This window comes from Vidua chalybeata, chromosome 3, assembly GCF_026979565.1.
Source record: "Vidua chalybeata isolate OUT-0048 chromosome 3, bVidCha1 merged haplotype, whole genome shotgun sequence".
In the NCBI taxonomy this organism is placed as follows: Eukaryota; Metazoa; Chordata; class Aves; order Passeriformes; family Viduidae; genus Vidua; species Vidua chalybeata.
The window spans coordinates 83829090-83848623 of NC_071532.1; the positions used below are offsets into that span (position 1 = coordinate 83829090).

At 36.7% G+C, this 19534-nt stretch overlaps 1 protein-coding gene across 1 annotated transcript in view; it reads right to left on the bottom strand.

Annotated features, from left to right (window-relative positions):
- Positions 1-211: 211 nt before the first annotated feature.
- LOC128785030 (regulating synaptic membrane exocytosis protein 1-like) overlaps positions 212-19534 on the bottom strand; it is a 112504-nt gene continuing 93181 nt past the window's right edge. The window contains exons 2-3 of the mRNA XM_053937109.1: positions 1908-2121; positions 212-273 (exon numbers count right to left, since the gene is read on the bottom strand). Of these exons, the coding sequence (XP_053793084.1) occupies positions 226-273; positions 1908-2121 (262 nt within the window). The 3' untranslated portion in view covers positions 212-225. The remainder of the gene's footprint in view (positions 274-1907; positions 2122-19534) is intronic.

Genomic DNA, 19534 nt, shown 5'->3' on the forward strand with positions numbered 1-19534 from the left:
CTATAAGTAATTCTCAGTTCTTAATTTCTTTTATTGTCATAATTTTGACAACAGTCTTGGATTTCCTTATTGAGCTGTCTTCAAGGCCTATGTTCAGCTAAGGGACGTGCAGGGTCTGGGTGTCAGGATTCCTGTTTTTCCTGGTTTTCCCCCCTCCCCTGTGGGTGATTATGAAATTTCAGTTCAGTTTTTCACATTAATATGTATCCCAGTTAACTAACAACATTATAACAATAAATTATAAAAAGCATGGATTCTAACCACTTTGTCCTCCTTTGGGAAAGCATCCAAGGAAGCAGAATAAAAAGAGAAAAGAAAAAAAAGAAGAGATAAAGAATAAAATAGGCAAGTATTAATAGACAGATTTCAAAGAAATGCAATTCTAATAACTCTCTATGAAGAGACAAAAACACAAAATTAAGAAAAAAAAGAGAGCTTTAAATAAAAAGATGACATTACTGCATATGTTGAAAACACGTTTTCCCACCCTGACCCACAGAAGCATGAACAATATAAGAAACAAAATGCAAGTTACAAATGAAATGACACTTTTCCATTTCTGTGGCTTGAAATAGGGGGTGAAAAATGGGTAAAATATATATTCAATTTTTTTTCTGAATAAAATTAAGCTGTATCACATGCACTCATTAATAGACTAATCTAATACATCAAAGTAAACTATTATTTTCAGAGAATTGCTCTGATGACACCATCTACAGGTGACACAATGCAATGCATCTGTTTTTACTAATATATTAATACATGCACATTGTTGTTCAGTTGACCTATGTAGTTTTCTTCAGAATGAGAATTTAATTTAATAGACACACAGGTACATCAAGGCTATGGGAAACCTCTAAAATAACCAAGAAATACATCTTTTTGAGAGGTTATTTTTGGTTTACATGAAATTTCAGAAGGCCTATTCAGCTGATGTCCATCTTAAAGAAAGCGAAAAGGCCACAAACCAGTTCCCTTGTGAACATGATTATCTGCTATACAATCTGTGTTCACTTTAAGTGAATTTGTGTTGATACCAAGAGCACCTATAAATTTACCCTACAAAAGCCTGGCATCTTAAAGCCACATGAGAAAGTTGCCTCATCTCATGACAGAAAACAAAACTGTTCATGTAATAAAAAGAGATGTGTAAAATGTTTTATAACACACTATAGTCCTTGATGACCAGCCAAAAACAATCACTGGATAATTCCAAATTTAGATCCTACTGCTCCTGCATGAGAAAGTAGTCAGAGGCTTGGAAGGGACTGACTGACCAGAGGGTACTCTTGGATAACATCTGGTTTTGTGGAAAGCTAGTGCAGCTAACTCATGCAGATCAGAGGGAGAACCATTCAGTTCACCTACCAGAAAGTAGGATGCTTAATCCAGATTAATCTGAAGTTTTATTCTTTAAATAAATTTTAAACAAATTGGTATAGCAGTTTTCCTGTGCTAAGAAAAGTGGTTGTTTTTGGGGTTTTTTTTCAAATTAAAAAATTGACTGATTTCATGTAAAAGCAATCTATAAATGTTTATTAAAATAAAAATTGTAATATTAAATAAGGCTTCAATAAAGATTTATTTATGAGCAAAAGGGTTTCTTCTTTTATTCTATGAAAAAACAAGTATATTTTCTACAAGATGTCACTCCATAAAACTAGACACAATTATTCTTTTGCTTTAATTAACTCTGTGATTCCCAAGTCCCTTGGCAATCATTAAATACATTTGTTTTACTTGTATGATTTTAATTGATTTACGTGTATGATACACACATCATAATGAAACAATGGATGAAACACTTCAATAAAATGAAGCATGAAATGCCAAACTTAAGGTGAATAATCTGCAGCATGACAACATCACAGAGGCTTTTTCTTAAGAGTACACGTCAGAAAACTTACATTGTTTGATCGCAGAGAGACACGACCTCCACATCGAGCACAGAACTTGGTCCGGCAATAAGAGCATAAATGGCCACAACCATCTGCAAACTTTGTTTTATGACAGATTCCACATGTTGGAGCATCATCCTTGTGCTCTCCCTGGTAACGGCGGGCTTCTTCCCCTATCTTTCTTACTTGCTCTTTATAGCTTTCAAATTGTTGATGCAACCTCCTGCATAGATGAGAAAAAAGTTTATATAGCATGAATAGGAGGAAAGATTACCACTCTGTATTTCTTTCAGTTTGCAACTCTACCTAATACTCTAGGCCTGTTCACAATACTACATGTACCTCATATCAAATACACACTGCACACAGAGGACTGTATATGGCAATCTAAAGGAAAAAAAAATAGACATCTTTATTCTTGAAGGTTTACTTCAAAGATTACAAGCAAATCATTTCACTTGACCAGAAATTGATCCAAACGCATATACTAAACAAAACTGCCTACCATGTACTGAATAAAATAAATAATTCTGTAATCAAATTTGCATCTTTTTAGCCAACTTAATTTACATGTCAGATGTAATCAAAATATGTAAATCAATCTCCAGTTTCAGTGCTTTCAAAATCTAGATTACTAACACACGTAACAAATATTTCAAAACATGGTCTACGATGACACTGACCTCACAAGAATATGAGAACATCTTTTTATTTCAAATTTATATCTTAACAATCTGTTGTGTTGTCTCTTGTTAAGTATGAAAGACTGCTTAAAGTTTGCTATTCCTCATTACAGATATTTTTTCCAGCTTAGCTGTATGAGTATATAGAAGCATTAGCAGGTACAGAGGTTCCTAGGATGAAGACTGGTTTTGAAGGAAGCAGCACTTCTTCTCCAGCTGCCCCAAACAACAAACACCCTGACCCTATACCCACCATCTGGAGAAGCATGCTGCTACACAACAGACTCACCTCCTAATCTCAGCTCAAAAAGACCTGAGACAGCCTAAGGAGGAGATTCCAGAAAGGCAAAACTTGGTCTTTGCACTGTGCTATGTAGAACCCGGGCTTTTCCAGCTGTTGCTTCAAATCTACATCTCCATGTATAACATTTAAAAATCATGAGCAACTACACAGATTATGAATAGAAAGAGGGAATCTTGAGTTTAATAAATGGAAACAGTAGGTGTGTTGTCTATAGAGGTCTTGGTGATATCCTTTATCTCTGCTTTGAGCTACCTACTTCCTTAATTAGCACTGACTCACACCATTTAACCAGTGTATTTTTAGTGACACAATTCCATGTTTCTGTGGGCGTGTGTGTGTGTGTGTGTGTGTGTGTGGTGAACTTGTCTGGAGTTTTAAGATGCAAATGATCTGTGTTCTTTGTATGAAATACTTTTTTGGTGAAGTGGATATTTTTTACTTTAATGTGATATTCAAGCCTAAAAAATGAGAATTCAACTTAACTCACAGGAATTGTGATAAAGCACATATAATTCAATTGGACAGGAATATTATTGCTTGTAAATACATAAATCAACCAGCTCACACTAAAACCAGTAACATCACACAGGTGCATTCTAGTGAGAATGCAGTAACAGTAAAAGCTAAGCAGCCAAATAATCTATTTTCCCTCACTACAAACATGATGCATTATACTTAATGCTTTATGCAAATCAAAAGCTTGGCAGGAGCAGCAAGGGGGTTTGTTTTGTTTTATTTTTTACTAGTCTGCTTAAAAACCTTTGCAGTATTGAGTAAGATGAGAAAAGTAGGTCAAAGAATTAGGCAAAATACTGGAGACTCTTAATACTTTTCACCATATAACTGGATTACACATATGAATTAACTTATCTTACACAGCTGCTCACTTATAATGCATAAAAACAACTGAGGACATTCAGGAATTTTTACAATAACCAGCTTAAAGAATGCAATTAAATAATGGAGAGGTCTGTAGGTAAATTTCTTATTACTTCAAATATTCTATTAAAAAATAAAACCATGGAAACTAAATTCAGTTCTCCTCCACTAAAGTAAAACCAAAAGCCCTGGCTATTCACTAACATGGAAAGGGAAGATCACAGCAAGCACTGCCCCTGTTCCTGTTCTTTTCCAATTAGACTGTCTACATTTGAACTTTTTCTATCTCAAATGAAGCTTAGGAAGAGCATTAATACAATTATGTTTTTGTCCTTGTGTGTTCACCAAGGGGTATATGAACATGTTACAGACCGGGCAAAACTTAAGTGAAATGAGATTAAAGTTCTTTATTCTGAATCCATATAAGACACATTTCACTATGAGGGGTTTGAAACCCTTATCTTGCATATCATACATGGCACTACTGAGGAAACGCTGACATTTTATCTACAGCAGGAATGGAATTGGAGAAAATGACTGCACATTTCACAGAGCAGAAAGAATCTTACCCAGCTCACAGCAGGTCTGGTTCAATTGGCTCTTTTTTTAACCACCTTTCCTACCTTTTTGAGGAAAAACTGTATCTCTGTATCTCTGGCTATTCTGTAATGGTGGCAGCAAATTCCTCTCAATGGTTTTGTGGGTATATAGAAATATATTAAGTATTAAGCAAGAACTAAAATACAAATGGTAGATTTTGATTTGCTCCTTAACTTCCAGGCTATTGAGCACATTTTCATCAGATGCAAGGAAAACTTAAATCTATTAAATATTCCTTAATGCAGACAAGCACTTAAAGGTTAGACTTAAGACCTAATAACAGCACATGATAAAATGGCTTGGCAGACCCTTGAGGCACATACCAATTCAATCCCTTCTAACAGAAAGAGTAACCAGACCACTGTGTAAGAGGGATGTATGCATAGACACATATGATTTTTCATTATGCACCCAAACGTTTATCTGGTTCTGCTACTGAAGTGAAGGACACTTGCAGGATTTGCTTACTCTGAGACATTATTGCTGCACTTCACTTGTACAGACCTCCCACCACACTGAACAAAAGAGCTGCATCCACACAAGCTGACGTGTCTGGGGAGGGTGCTGCTATTTCACACTCACAGGCACGGCACATATGCATGATCAAAAAAAGATCCCACCATGGGAGAATCTTTGGGCACATCACATCTCCTATGACTAAACCACATTCTTCTGTTGCTGAAATACTGGAAGAGACTGAGCTGCTTGGAGAGGGACATCAGCCCTGGGACTTTACTGCACCTATGAGGGGTCAGCATCACTACCTGTGGTGCACAGAAACCAATACCCACTTTGCAAGCCTACAGGGAAAGAATTAACCCGCTCACTTTTGCAATATACATAGAACTCAACATATGTTTAGGTTACTGCTGGGTTTTTCTCCAAGAAAACATGATGGCTTCCTCCTCCCTTGTTTTTTTCAAAGGTATTTCACCAAAACCCCTGCTTCAGCTGTGCTATACATGTGCCATATTTTCATTTGAATATTCAGTATTTTATTTTGACAGTGTAAACAAGTACAAAAATTACTGACAAGCAATTCTTCAAAGCTTTACTCACATCTTCATATACTTAGCAAAAACTGTAAGCCTTGGAGAACACTTGTGATAAATACCTTACATAATTTAAACCTTTCAGACAGCTCACTGATGTAATTAGGAGGACAAACAATGAACATTGAGGCCATTTATAACATTGACTGATCAAAAAGTGCTACATAAACACAGAGAAATTAACATTTATGTTGTTGGGCTCTTTGGACCTGGACCAAGATGTATATTTATTTTCCTATAATTTTAATTATTTAAATTACAATCGAAGGCTGTAATTTTTTAGCAGACTATATTATTGCTTCTTTTGCTGTTTTAAATTCATGTGTTAAATTATATTTTGCTGTTTTGAAAACCTATCTAAATTATTTGCACATATATGCTGAAGAGTAGAAAGCTTCAAAATAGCACATTTGCATATACATGCTCTGTCGGCACAGATTTTATAAAAAAATTATTAAGATTTCTGTCTCTTTCATGCAGACTTACATTTTAAATTACTTTAAATGTAGTATGAAATTCTATTTTATACTTCCTTAGAAATCCAGTAGGTGGCAATGCAGCTCGCATTTTCACTCTCCCAGTTCAACTCAAATGGTTCAGTCTCGAAATTAAACACCTGATGTAATGTTATAAAAATATTATGCCCTGTCATGAGTTCATGTTAGTAGAAAAAGTGCCGCCTTCTAAGTGACATAGCCTTAAGTAGCTATCCACCAGCAGCTACTGCATGTCTGAAATAAAGCTTAGTAAAATGCAGGATTTTGTCCTGTTCACCCACACCACACAAACACATCATCACACAGAGCTCAGACAAGTTTTTCCATAAGATAAGCAGGCGTTTTACCAAGCTCTGTTCTTGGCATTCTTTTTTTATGATAAATAAATAATTTAAAATGCAAACAGCAATACTGTGCATGCCCACGAAGGCAACAGCTAGAGCTAAAAACCTGTTGGTGATCCTTAAGCATCTACATTGAAGCTGTGACCTGAAAAACGTTGTTCAGCTGCTCTGCAAAGCTGGAATTACCTCAGTCACACCGGATGCCTTGCTGGTCTGCCAGCATTGCAGCACCCATCTCATGGAGGTGCTTCCAGAGGGAGCCTGGCTTTGGCCTCAGCCCCACCAGCACCTCAGCTGGGAAAAGCTGTCAACTTGTCCTGGGTTTTGGGAATACATACTTTAAACCACAAAGTCAAGACAGGCCATTTTAGCAAGTTACTGTGGATAGTTTTGTCTGAATAAAGAGAAATGAGGGGTTTATGGGGAATCTAGCATGTATTGACAAGGAAAAACAGCTGAAGTTGAGTGGAGAAGTCTAGATATATTTTCTGGTAACTTCATTAATTATCCCAATATAAAATTTATACCTTCTGTACAGGTAGGACAAGTTAAGGCTGAATAGTAACAATATATCTAACTCTTCAAGCTCCCAAGTTCTTGATGTAGCAATGTTACTGTGTTACTCTATTTGAAGTCCAGGATATTTTTAATTGTTTGGGGGTGTGCTGCTTTTTTAGCATGGGTAATACTTGGTTTGGTTATTTTGTAAAGATGAAATAACTGCAGGATGTACTCATATTGCAAAATATTTGACTTCTGTGAATTTGGATGTTAATATTTCTATATTAATGCTATTATTTTACTTTTTTATTCAGTGTGAACTGCTTCTTAAGAACCAAAGGCAAGCAAGACATGGCTTCCATAAGCTGTGAAACAGGTAGCAATATGATTAATCAACTAATCTTTAGAGGTAAAAAAAGGCCATGTTTCTATAAAAGAAATACAAGCATTAATCAAAGGACTTCAAATGGTAGAGTCAGTGCTTCCATATCCATATTTTCTCCTGCACATACTGACTGTTTCTAGTCCCCTTGCTGCTTCCTACTGTCCAACTTGTCACTTTTCCATTACTTTACTTACCACCCATTTGACCTTTCCCTAATCACATTTCCTGTAGGTCTTGTCTCTCACTCCTACACATTTTTAATAAATATAGCAAAATAGTTATTATAGACATATAATGTGTTCTATATCCTATAATAAAAACAATAAATAGTCATCAAAATTTCAGATTTTACCCGGCCTGAAGCTTTCTTCATTCTCCCCTGTTCAGTCAACACACAACTATGGATTAACTCCATTTTCTCTCAATTTGGTGGTCACCTGCCATCCATAACATTTTTCATCTCACCAGCAATCACCTTAATCTGGCTGGGCATCAGCCCTTCCTTCTCCACATGCCAAGATCTCTTCTTCCTCCCTGTTTTCTTGGTGCAAACACAAATCTCACCATGCTTGTAACTCACAGGTCTGTCTCTCTACCTCACACTTGACTCTCTCTCTCCAAACTGAAGTGTTTGGCATGGATACTGACTGCTGTCAAGGGTGACCTGTACGCCAAACTTCAGAAATTGAAACAGAAAATTCCTTCTACCTCCAGCACAACTTTCCACCCTCTCCATTCTGTTTCGCACTCGGGGCCAATAACCACTGTGCTACACACTAGACTCAGACCTACTTAAACCTTCACCTAAACTGTTGCTTAAGTTGTGGGGGCTAATTTTGCAAATTAAAACCGAACCAAACCAAAACCAACCAACCAACCAAAATAAACACACCCAAACCACCCCCACCCCCCCCCCCAAAAAAAAAAAAAAAAAGAAACAAACAAAAAACAAAACCAAAAAAACCCCACCAAAACAAAAAACATAGAAGTTTAGGTGATTTCATATCTTTCCAGCTTAAACGTGCAGCTATCACCAGCCCATCCCTCAATTCCTTTTCCTACCAGTGCAAGCCTGTCAGTCTGATAGTCTAATCACAGTTCTGCAACAAATATAATTTAATTTATTTTACCTCTTTCTTTGTATTCCTCCAATGAATCTGCTTTTCTAGTGCATAAAACATAAATGGCTTATCTTCACCTTCAAAGACTTTGACAGCCAATTTCCATCCTGCCTATGATTTCTCATTCAGTACTGAGATGCTTCTGCTCAAATTAAACTTTCAAGCAGGAATCACAGAATAGTTTGGGTTGGAAGGGACCCTAAAGATCACCTAGTTCCAAGCCCCCTGCCATGGACAGGGACACCTTTCACTAGACCAGGCTGCTCAAAGTCCCATCCAATCTGGTCTTTGAGGACTTCCCTTTGTTGCCTCTAGCATGGGAGTATTAGGAACGTCACTGTTACCACATTATCCTCCTTAAAACTCTCCTTCACCTTGATGCCTGCAAAGATCTGGACAAAAATTAGATATGTCAAAAGCATGTTAAAAATTTTACTTAACAGGCCAGGCAATACAGACTCTCCTGTCTGTTCTTATTGTTCTATTATTTGCCTAATACTTACAGTGCAGGCTGTGAAAACCCCCACTCAGAATGGTTATAGTCCACAACAAGTGCTTCCAGGCAGCATGGTAACACCAATCTCCCAACATGAACAGAAACACATGAAGTTAATTTTTAAAACTTTTTTTCATCATGTTATGATTCTACTTATTTACTTTCTGCTTTCCAGCCCTCAGGCAATATACTTAGAGCTTTCCCCATGTCCATGAGAGGCAATGCATTTTTAATGACTTAGTATTTTCCTATAGGTCTGTGAAACCAGTTCAGCAGAAGCAAAACCACGAAAAATTTTATTATGAGAATCATGATAAAATTCAGACTTGGCCAAGACAAAGGTTTCACTTACATACCTCACGCAGGAAATTAGACTTGGCCTTCACCACTGGAAAGTTGTTCACATGTAGCAGATATATTTTCTCTCTATACAAGTTGTCTTAATTCCAATATCTTCCTATAATCTATTATCAAGCACATACTACCTGGCAGCATCCTCACAAGCCTGTACAGGCTGTTGCAAAGATGTCCCACACCTTGTCTAGAAAGTGTCCCTGCTCATCACATCAGAGAAGAGACACACCAGCAAAGTGGTGTGAGCTGCAGTTTATTCCCAGGGCTCTTATCTGGTGCCTTTTCACCAGCAGGAACAGTCATTTTCAAGTTAACATTTTACTTAGGGCAGGTTTTCTGCAAGCATATAAATGAGCTCATTAAATAACTTGTATAAAATGCAATTTTTCATCTTCCTGGAAGATCTCCTAATGTAGATTATTGGAAAACTTTATTTTCATATACTTCTATTTGTTGGTGGCTTTTTAAAATAACTACAGCCCACAAGCAGACTTTTTCCTTACACAACTGAAGAACTGTGAGTCAAAAATGTGCAATATCTACAATAAGGAATTTACATTCCAGCTTCCCACAGTTCCTCCCAAATGACCGATATCCTTTCTAAGGTAAAAACGAGAAACCAGAGAACAAAGCAAACAACACATAATAGTACTAAAAAATGCATAGCTGAGGAATTCATAAAGAAACTGTGCATGTCTTGTATTAAAAAAAAACATTTATATGTTGAGATATATTTAGTACTGAAGGAATCAGTGCCTTCTGCTCAAACTCAATTGGCAAAGTGACAGTTTGACCAGAGCCAGTAGAAGGGTGGTGACAACACCCCACAACGTGTCAATGCCTCTTCCTTTGGTCAGTATGGGCATTCTGACACACCTCTTACCTCTGTGGGCAACCTCACCAGTATCAGTTATCCCATGTAACCATCACAGGTCTGCTGCATTTTCCATTTAATTTCTTCACCACTCAGGTCTTCTAATACAGATAATGCAGCAGGAGAGCAGCTGGTTTGCTCTGAGAAATTGTCACCAATTCCAAGTGAGAAAGTTCAAAAAAATTTCATGAGTTCATACAGAACTGCTAGCAGCCTGGACTTTACCAAATGCAACACCTAAAAAGTTATAGAAATGTCACTATGTTACAGTCGCACTCTTACTACAGCTTTAAAACACACGTTCAGGCTAAGCATTGTCTACCTAATAAACACAGAACCTATAAGCATATTCAACTTTTTAAAGATTGCTGAAACTACTCATGCAACAAAACTGCAGAGGTAAATAGCTGCATTATTTATTTGCCATTATTCATGCAATACCTGTTGCAGAAAAAACAGCCATAATGACTGAGGGACAGCAATACCCATGCAACCACACAGTCAATCAGTCCAGGAAACTCAGTGGGCTTAGACACGACTGAAAAAAAGAAAATCGGACTCCACACAGTTGCATTAATGTTTATGGATTAAAAAAAAAAAAAAAAAAAAAAAAAAAAGAACAAGAATCAGAAACTGAGGAAGAGGATTTGACTGCAGCAGAAGTGTGAGCTTGAGCATCTCTTGCACTTGTACTGTCAAACCCAGGCATTTAAAGAAATAAAGCTCTAGGATAGTACAAGGCTCTAATATTGCTTGTATGTGATTTTATCAGGAATATGCGTCTCCTGGAAAAAAAGGCTAGAAAAAAAGGCAAAATCAAAATAACACAATTTTCCACAAAGATTGCTTTAAAACTGAATCTGATTTTCTACAAACATTGCTTTAAAACTGAACTTCAGTTCCCAAAACTTTTTCAGCTTAATAGTCTCCATAAGATCCACTGTAAAAAAGGCCTGAGAAATTTTCTGTTGTCTACCCACATTATCAGACTGATGTCTTAAGTTTTAGCTTTCATATTTTTTGGATTCTGTACTGCCTTAGTGTGTGACTCTGAACTTCATGTGAAGTGTTAGCAAGTTCTCTTCACAGTGTAGTTAGACAAAACAATCCTTTTCCAGCTTGAAAACCAAGGACCGTTGCAGCTTTAGGCTCAAGAAGTGTAAACAATGGTGAATTGAAGAGAGCAACCAAGGAGGATGGGACTTCATAACCTGAAGCTCTAATTGGACAATTGACCCCAACCGGGTAAACAGACCAAAACTTAAACAAGTGTGAAAACTCATGACTGGGTGTCCATTTTGTGTCCACCTTGGGTCCATCTTGGGCAGAGCCCTGGCCTGGCTCTTGTGCTGCCCAAGGTGTGCCCTTTGAAGGCCTTTCAATAAATGCCTACTCTATTCCTTTAACTCTGTCTAGCCTCTGTTCCAGGTAGCCTCTTTAGGCATCAAGACCACAACAAGGAGAGCATCTCTTCAATTCACAACACTCTTACAATTTAACCCCTACAAAATTGGGAAGTAATCTCACAATTCTTCTCTTCTCAGCTATTTCAGAGGCAAAGATCTATTCACCAATAATTTACTTATATATATAGACAGATATATGTGGTTCTCTTGTTTGATTTTTTTTAAATAAATAAAGTAGTTTTATGCAAGGCTTACTTAAATTATGAAATCAGGGCTTACTCTGACATGAAGAGAAGACAGATAAAAATACTAAAGGTAATTAATAATGTTCATTTGCCTTTGTACTTTCCGTGAAATGTTTTCATTCTCTGTGTTTTCTTTATATAGCATAACAGAAGAACCGTTTTAGTGCAGCTATATGGCAGAAAACAAAGATCTCAGAGACACTCAGCCATGCCAGGACCATTTGTGACATTACAGGGCATATCCTTTTACATTACTGCATTTGCAGATACAAATAATTTTCATACACATTATTATGTATTTAAAAGAACAAGCCCTGAAGTATGTTAGACAGAGCTTCTCTTACAAAAACTTCTAAAAAGACTGCTGGAAAGTCCCTTAAAATGTTTTTCCTTATCAACTGACTAAGTGATGTCTTCATTTTCCTCATTTATTTAAATATTACTGATTATCAGTATTTCTGATCACTTAAATATTACTGAATTTAATCCATCACCCCACTCTCTTCCCCATGTTGTATAAAAGACCACAGAACTTGTCTCCTGAATGAGCTGACCTATGTCAGTTTGCGGTAGCATAACAATGCTTTAATGTCACAGAGTGATCCTTTAAGTAGGAGTCTCTGAGCTCCATAGGAAATTTCTACAGTAAAATACTATTTTGTGAAGTGGCTCTGCCAGAAAATGTCCCTTAAAATACATTAAATATATGAGTAAAGAATGATTCGATTTATTTTCTCTTCAAAAACATCCGCTTCATTTTATTATGGAATACAAATATCATTTATTTAAGCTGAACTTCACCACAATCAAATTTTTGTGAACAGACAAAACCTAATCTGTTTTCAGACTGACATGAAAGAGAATTAAATAGTGTTCTCTTCAATTTATTGAATTAATTTATTGAATCACACAATATGCTACTGCAGGCACTTTTTTCTCTAAGGATGGTCATCATATCGCAACCAACCAGCCATAAAACTCAGAATATTAAGAAAGGAGCAGGACAGAGAGAAGAGGATGGGGGTGAAGAGGCAGGGTGCTACAGCAGAAAAGCTCAATTTAAGAATCACAGCATGAGGAAAAAAGATTAATGAAAATCTTAAGGAAAAGTTTTTAAAAGGGAGGCAGAGATTTGCACCTACACAAAATCACACGCAGAGGTACAAGTATTTGGCTCTCTTGTTCTGAATACAGAACTATTCACCAGTAGACATATTATTGAAGCAAATGAGAAAGAAGGTGAAAGAGAAGCCCATTTATACAACTGAACCAATTTAAAAAACAGTTCCTTAATGCAACCCTATCTAAATTGCAATTAGCAACCAGAGTAAGAATAGATGCTGCTATACTCTGACAATATTGGTTTTGCTAGTCACACAGTGGGAAAATATGTTTAAACACCGTATCATCTGCTGCAAACAGTACAATGCACATAAGGTTAAAAAAAAAAAAATCCTTAGTGCTGGAATAGATCCCTTTAGTCAGCTGGCACCTGGTAAAAAGTTGGGAAAGTTGAGAGGTATGGGTCCTGGTTCAACATTAACAGGAAATTACTTGGGATCAATGCTTATCAAAACAGCCTTCTGAAACAGTCTTTCTCATACATGCATTTGGAAGAAAAAAGAAATCTGAGTATTTTTGGCATCCAATGTGTTAAACAGATGATAGGTATCAGATGGCAATACAGGGTGAGTAGCAAAAATATGACAAACCACAGTGGTCTGTAAACAGAGCAAAGCTACTGAAATTCTAACTACCATATGGTGGTAACAAACAGGACGTGTGCAAAACAGGAAAAGATCTCACAGTGAGGGGTGTGATAGGAGCCAGCAAGATGCAGAACTGAAAAAAAATACAATAGGACTGCAAGCAAAACAGTGATAATGTTTCAAATTAATTATATTCAACTGAGGCTCACTGTGTACAGTATGTCTTCTACCTAAAAATAATTTAACAGCCTTGCTGAGAGCATCTCCAATTTATCATCCTGTTCACCTTCCTTTATAATTTCCATATTACAAGGAACAAAAAAGGCTCGCACATCTATTTTAAATATACCATCAAATTGCTTGAACACAAGATAATGATTAAGCTTGTCTCCAGCATTACTTAATTCTCTTCATTCTTCTGGATGCCTAAGTAAACACAAATGAAAAGCATATGGCATCTTAGTGAATTAGAAAATTAGAAAAGGAGAACATTAACTGGTTTATTCTATGCTTTAAGCATACCACATGGCAAAATTAAAAATGTCAAGGCTCTTTATATTTATGATTTATTTTCATTTCTTCTTTTAAGCTACTCTCTATTTAAGTTAAATGTCTGTGATGGCCCGTTGTGGAGAGGACGGGCTGTGAAACAGCCACACCACAAATCTCTGCCTCCCTTTTAAAAACTTTTCCTTAAGATTTTCATTAATCTTTTTTCCTTTGAGAGGCCAGGATAGATAACATCTAGTCAGGTTATGGTGAAAGGTGGGTGAGAAGAAAAGAATGATGGGAACAGTTATGTAAATTAAGTTATTCCTAATAAGGTTATGTTCTGAACCCTGCCCTCTGATTGGTTCCATATAAGGCATTGCTTGTGTTCCTCTTTGTTCATTGGTTCCCTGCCCTGAGTTAATGTCTATGCAAGGTTATGTTTGTCTCTTTCTTACCTCTTCTGGAGTAGCTCCCTACAGTGTACAGCTTATGGTTTTGTTGTGCATTGATTGTTAGCACACCTTTTATTTTACTTTATTAAACTTTGATTTTCGAGCTCTCCAGCTGTACCCTCGCTATTTTATTTACTGCCACGCTCCCGGCTCATCTGGTACCAGGGTTGCACTCGCAGGCGGCAAGAAGTGCTCGTCCACTGTGCAATGCAACAATGTCCTCAAAAATACTATTTGTGAAAGAAAACCAATAGCATTTTTCTCTACATTTTTAATGCCTACCTTTTGTCCAGAATATCACTGCTCATAACTGTTTCAAGAACATTGTCTTGAGTAGAAAAATGGAGCCTCTCTTGTGATGAGCATCCTTGCTTCTTGAAGCTCATTAAGACTGTACAGGCTAAGAAATAAACCCATGTTATCAAAGAAATTTTCTGCGAAACTGTCTCACCTGATGAAGATCTTGAGTAGATAGTGTAAGTCCAAAATTAGTGTACACTATTTTCTTTCTTTGAACTAAATTTCCACAGCAAGGCCTACAGAAAAACATGACATTCAGTTTCAGGTTTTCTTCTCCTTTCCTTCCTGTATCTATCAACATTTTAATTGATTCCCAAGACAACTATTTATGCCCAAACTCTTATGAAAAGACATTCCCATAAAAAAAAATCTAGTCCACACAGTTCAGTACTGCTAATATTTTAAAATATGGATTTTATTTCTATAATAATGCATATTGGAAAAATGCCATTTGGACAACATAGCAGAAGGACACCAAGAGGGATGCTTCAGTAACCATGTGCTCATTCATCACATTCAGCAGACCCACTGTAGTTCTCTCCTGAGGAGTCATACCCATCATATGCATGATTTTAGGAGAAGAAAAGCTTCTGCCAACCTATTTACCATTTAAGTCATAGCAGAAAACCCCTAAGGCTCATTTTAAACCAATAATGTCTTAAATAACAGGAGTGAGTGTCCCTTGGGAAACACTGCACAAAGTCTACTAAACTATTTTATGATTCTGCCTGCTACTCTGAAGTACCCATAAATTTGGCAGAGAGACATTTCTCCAAAGCTTTTCCTTGGTTAGTATTTTTCTGCTGTTCCATAGTGGTTCTCAAAACAGCCCACTAATTAGTGTGCAGTCACAGGGATTCGGGGTCCCTGATCATTTTGGACCACCACAGAGGTCCACAGGCTGCTGAGCCATCACATGCCATAAGCTCAGACCTACAGAAAATTTGTTTCAGCCCCACAGAAGGGTCCAGGTACAAATCTGATACTCCAATGTAACTGTGTCCGTACACAAAGCGCTGAAAATTTTTGGGTGACCAGGAATTTGTTCCAGAGAACGTGGATCTAACCGTATCATCAGTCTCCTACTCACTCTCTAGTAGGAATAAGTATTTCATTCCCCTTGGATAACCCTTTGCAGACTCAAACACTGTAAAGATTTAGTTCCTGTCATAACTCAGTATTTTCTTAACCTAAAAATGGATTTCCAGATGGAGCTAGATGTAAAGGAAGAATATCAATCTTTTACATCAGGCCTTCTTATTGCTTGAGCCAGCAGCCTCTGAGCAGAGTTCTTGTCATTTTGATGACACTGACTTGCCCTTCTGCCAAATTCATAGATTTTTCACAACAACATGGAAGAGTCACAGAATGTGAGCACTGTTTTGCACTCTTGTTCTGCACCATGTTTAAAAAGGCACTCCCTCCCTTTACATGGGGTACATAACTTAAAATCCAAAGCTGTGAGTCAAGAGTGCTCAAGTGACATTTTTATCCAGTACATTGTACCATATTCTCTAAAAGCTGAACAGAATGATGAAGAGTGGAAGCTGTGTGGGCATCCAGAGTGAGATCCTTCAAAATGGATGATTTCTTATCAGCTCCCTCCACCCAAGTGGAACAACTAAAAATTTCTTTCTGTCAGGTATAATCTGAACAGCCACAGTGCATTTCTGAAGTAGAAGTGAAAATCTGGAGGCTTCAAGAAAATTCCTGGAGCTGGCCAACAGTAAAAATACTGAGAGTTTTTCCATGTTTCAAAGAAAATCACCTACCAAGCCATCTGTGCATTGCACCACGCCTTGGTCTGTTGCCAGGACAGCAAAGAGGTGAGCTGGACCCAGAACACTGACATCATCCAACCATGTCATTGACGTGGCCTCATACGTGCCAGAAAGTAGGAAGCTAGGTACAATGTGCCAGAAAAATTTGTTATATTTAATGATGGGGCAAAAATATCTGACTTGGCTGATGAAAGGCAGTAATTTTCCCACCTGAAAACAGATAAGGAGTAGGTATCTCTGAGTAGCAGCAGCTGTCACCTTTTTTTTCCCTAAATATACTGCCAAGATTATCAAAATAATATCCTGGTATGACCAATAACATGTGTATATTCAAAAATCTTCCTACTAGGATTGCACCATCTGAAATGCCATTTCTAGCACTTTAGGAAGTGGTGACTTAGGATATGGCACACTGAAGGACAGAGAGGATCTATTTTTCTGTGATGAAGACTGAGATGTATGAGATTTTTTGTATGTACAGGTTTTCTGCCTCTGCTCACTGCCACTGCTGTTGTAATTTAGTTATGTCACAGGTCATTAGAAGACCAAAATATCTATGTGAGGAAGACTAGAAGAAAGTAGAGTGTTAGGAACTAAAAGGATGATATCTCTAGATAAGAAGTTTGAAACAAAATCTACTAAGTAATCTATTTTGTGTAATTTTGTTAGATCTAGTCACCTGGGGGATTATTTGGTCTTTGATATGGATTCCTCAGCCAAATCACTACACTGTTAGGAGCCTGGAAGGATTACTACTTTAGCCTGGAGAAGTGTGGAAGCATGGCTTTGCACACTTTGTGTCACTACCTAGTTGATTACCAGGGAGTTATCATTGGTGATATGTGTGACTGATGGCTGAGAAATAGTGGAGTGGTTGCAACCATTATATTGGAAATATTATCATCACCTACAATTAAATATATTAAAGCTTTAAGTTTAGGTGAGTTGTCTTTACTAGACCATAAAATATCTATTAGTGCTCTTAGGAAACCTGTTCCTGAGTTAGGAAGATGTACAATATGAGCTCATTAACATTCTTGCAACATGGTGACATCAAAAGCTTTAGTTCTAGCTAATGTAATAAAAATGGCCCCTTCTGTCTCTTCTAGTGGAATTAAAAATCAAAATTAAAAAAAAAAAGGAAAATATAAGAAAAATAAAACTAAAACTAATAAATTATGTAAGTCCTGGAGTGCAGGAAGTGTGTAACATTGTATTGATGGGATCTGAAGCTGTGTAATGCATTAACTTGAAGATAAGAAGCAAGTCTTGTTCAGAGAATACTGAGAGATCAACACCTACTAGGTGAATCACACTCACCATTAAAAATGCATGCCCTGCTTCCAAGGACAGTCACTTCAACTCCAATCCCTCAGTGCTTAAGCTGCCTTTCACCACTAGATTAAAAAGCTTTTAGTGGTGAATACTGTGCGTGTATGAAAGTGTTTACACTTTATAATTAAGTCACCTTTTGATCTTCTGTGTGATAAACTAAAGAGATTAAAATCTCTAAATCCTCCACTGCAAAGTAGTTTCTCCAGCATCTGAAACATTATTGTAGCTCTTAACTGAGCCTTTTGTGACCTTTCAACAAGCTTTAAAAATATAATGCCCTAAGAATCGTGTCCTTCCTTTATCCTTTTTCTAAATGCTGTATTACAAATGCCAAGGGTGAATGTCGGGCTTAATGGTCCAACAACCTCCATGGTTATCCAAGTGCTCCTTTTGAATGCTGCCTCTGTGACAGGAATCTAATACATTTACAGAATATTCCTAATTCCAAAATGTAACAAAGGAAAACAGATCATCAGCCAGCCAGAGACTACTGCAGTCAAGTCTTCAGTCTTCTTGTGCACAAATAATTCAGGCCTATTTATTTAAAAATATTTATCAGAGGAGGTGACATCACAAATTTTGTTCCATTACTATCAGTCAGAAATTACTTCTTGTCTTCATAGGATGTAAATACACTTTTTCATTTTTCGCTATGTACAAAAAGAAAAATTTAGCAAATTTTTGTACATCTGAAAAAGGGCCAGCATCTTCCTTAGGGTGCCTTCTGTCTAAAATACATTACAAAATTATTTATTTGTTATCTCTTACCAACTCCCTGTATTTCATACCTTCTAATTTTAAACACTTTGTGTTTATAAAGAACAAGACAAATAAAGATGAATGAAGGCAGTTGGTGCTGCATCATTCCTAAGGTAGATATCAGTTACTCAGTTAAAATATCACATTCCCGAGAAGATATTCCATATTAAACTTGACAGGATACTATTGAATGCAAGCAAATGAAAGTTTCAAAGTCTTACATCAGTATTTTCATCTCTGAAAAAAACCCAAAAATACTGCCCTATTTTCTTCTTTGTAGTGTCTACAAAGAATTGCATGAAATCTTTTCTTCACATAAAATCTTTCCTATTCTCAGTAAGCACATCTGAAATTTTTTAAAGTACAAAAATTAACTCTCATTTTTATGATTCACAGATGAAGATTCCTACATAAGTATTTAATTAAAATAAAAATTAAAAATGCGAAATGAAAAGTGGAAATAATTTCTTATGAAAAAAAACACCATCATTTTCTTGGCCAGTCAGGTGTATGCTTTTCATGTGACCATTTGTACTACTGAAAAATTTTCAAAGTCAAAAAAATAGCTTCTTTTCATGAAAAACAAAATCAACTGCCCCTCCTTAAGAAAGAAGTCTCACTCTTCTAATGTAACTATTCCACCCCCCCATCCTGTTAAAAACACTAGATAATGTGAATCACAATAGAATTTAAATAACTAAGCCTTATCTTACTTTCACAAAAAAAAAATACAACTATTACTTGCAGCAAAATGCTTCACTGTGTTCTATCCTTATTTTCTTCTACTAATGTTCCCTAGCTAAATCCCGAAGTCTTCAGCTTGGAAATTCCTTAGAAACAATTCTGAAATCCTTCCTTCACCCTACTTCCTATTTTTAGCTTTCAGATGTTGGCAGGTAGAAAAGTCGATTGCTTGCAAATCCTGAATTTCAGCAGAGTTCCTTTGATTTCCTTCTTCGAGGTTGCAACAGACAATTAGTATGTCCCCGCTGTCAGAAAAGTTCTTAATTGAGTTCATGAAAAGGCTTTTGAATTCTTGACTGAAGTGGAACGCTCTTGTTTATAGC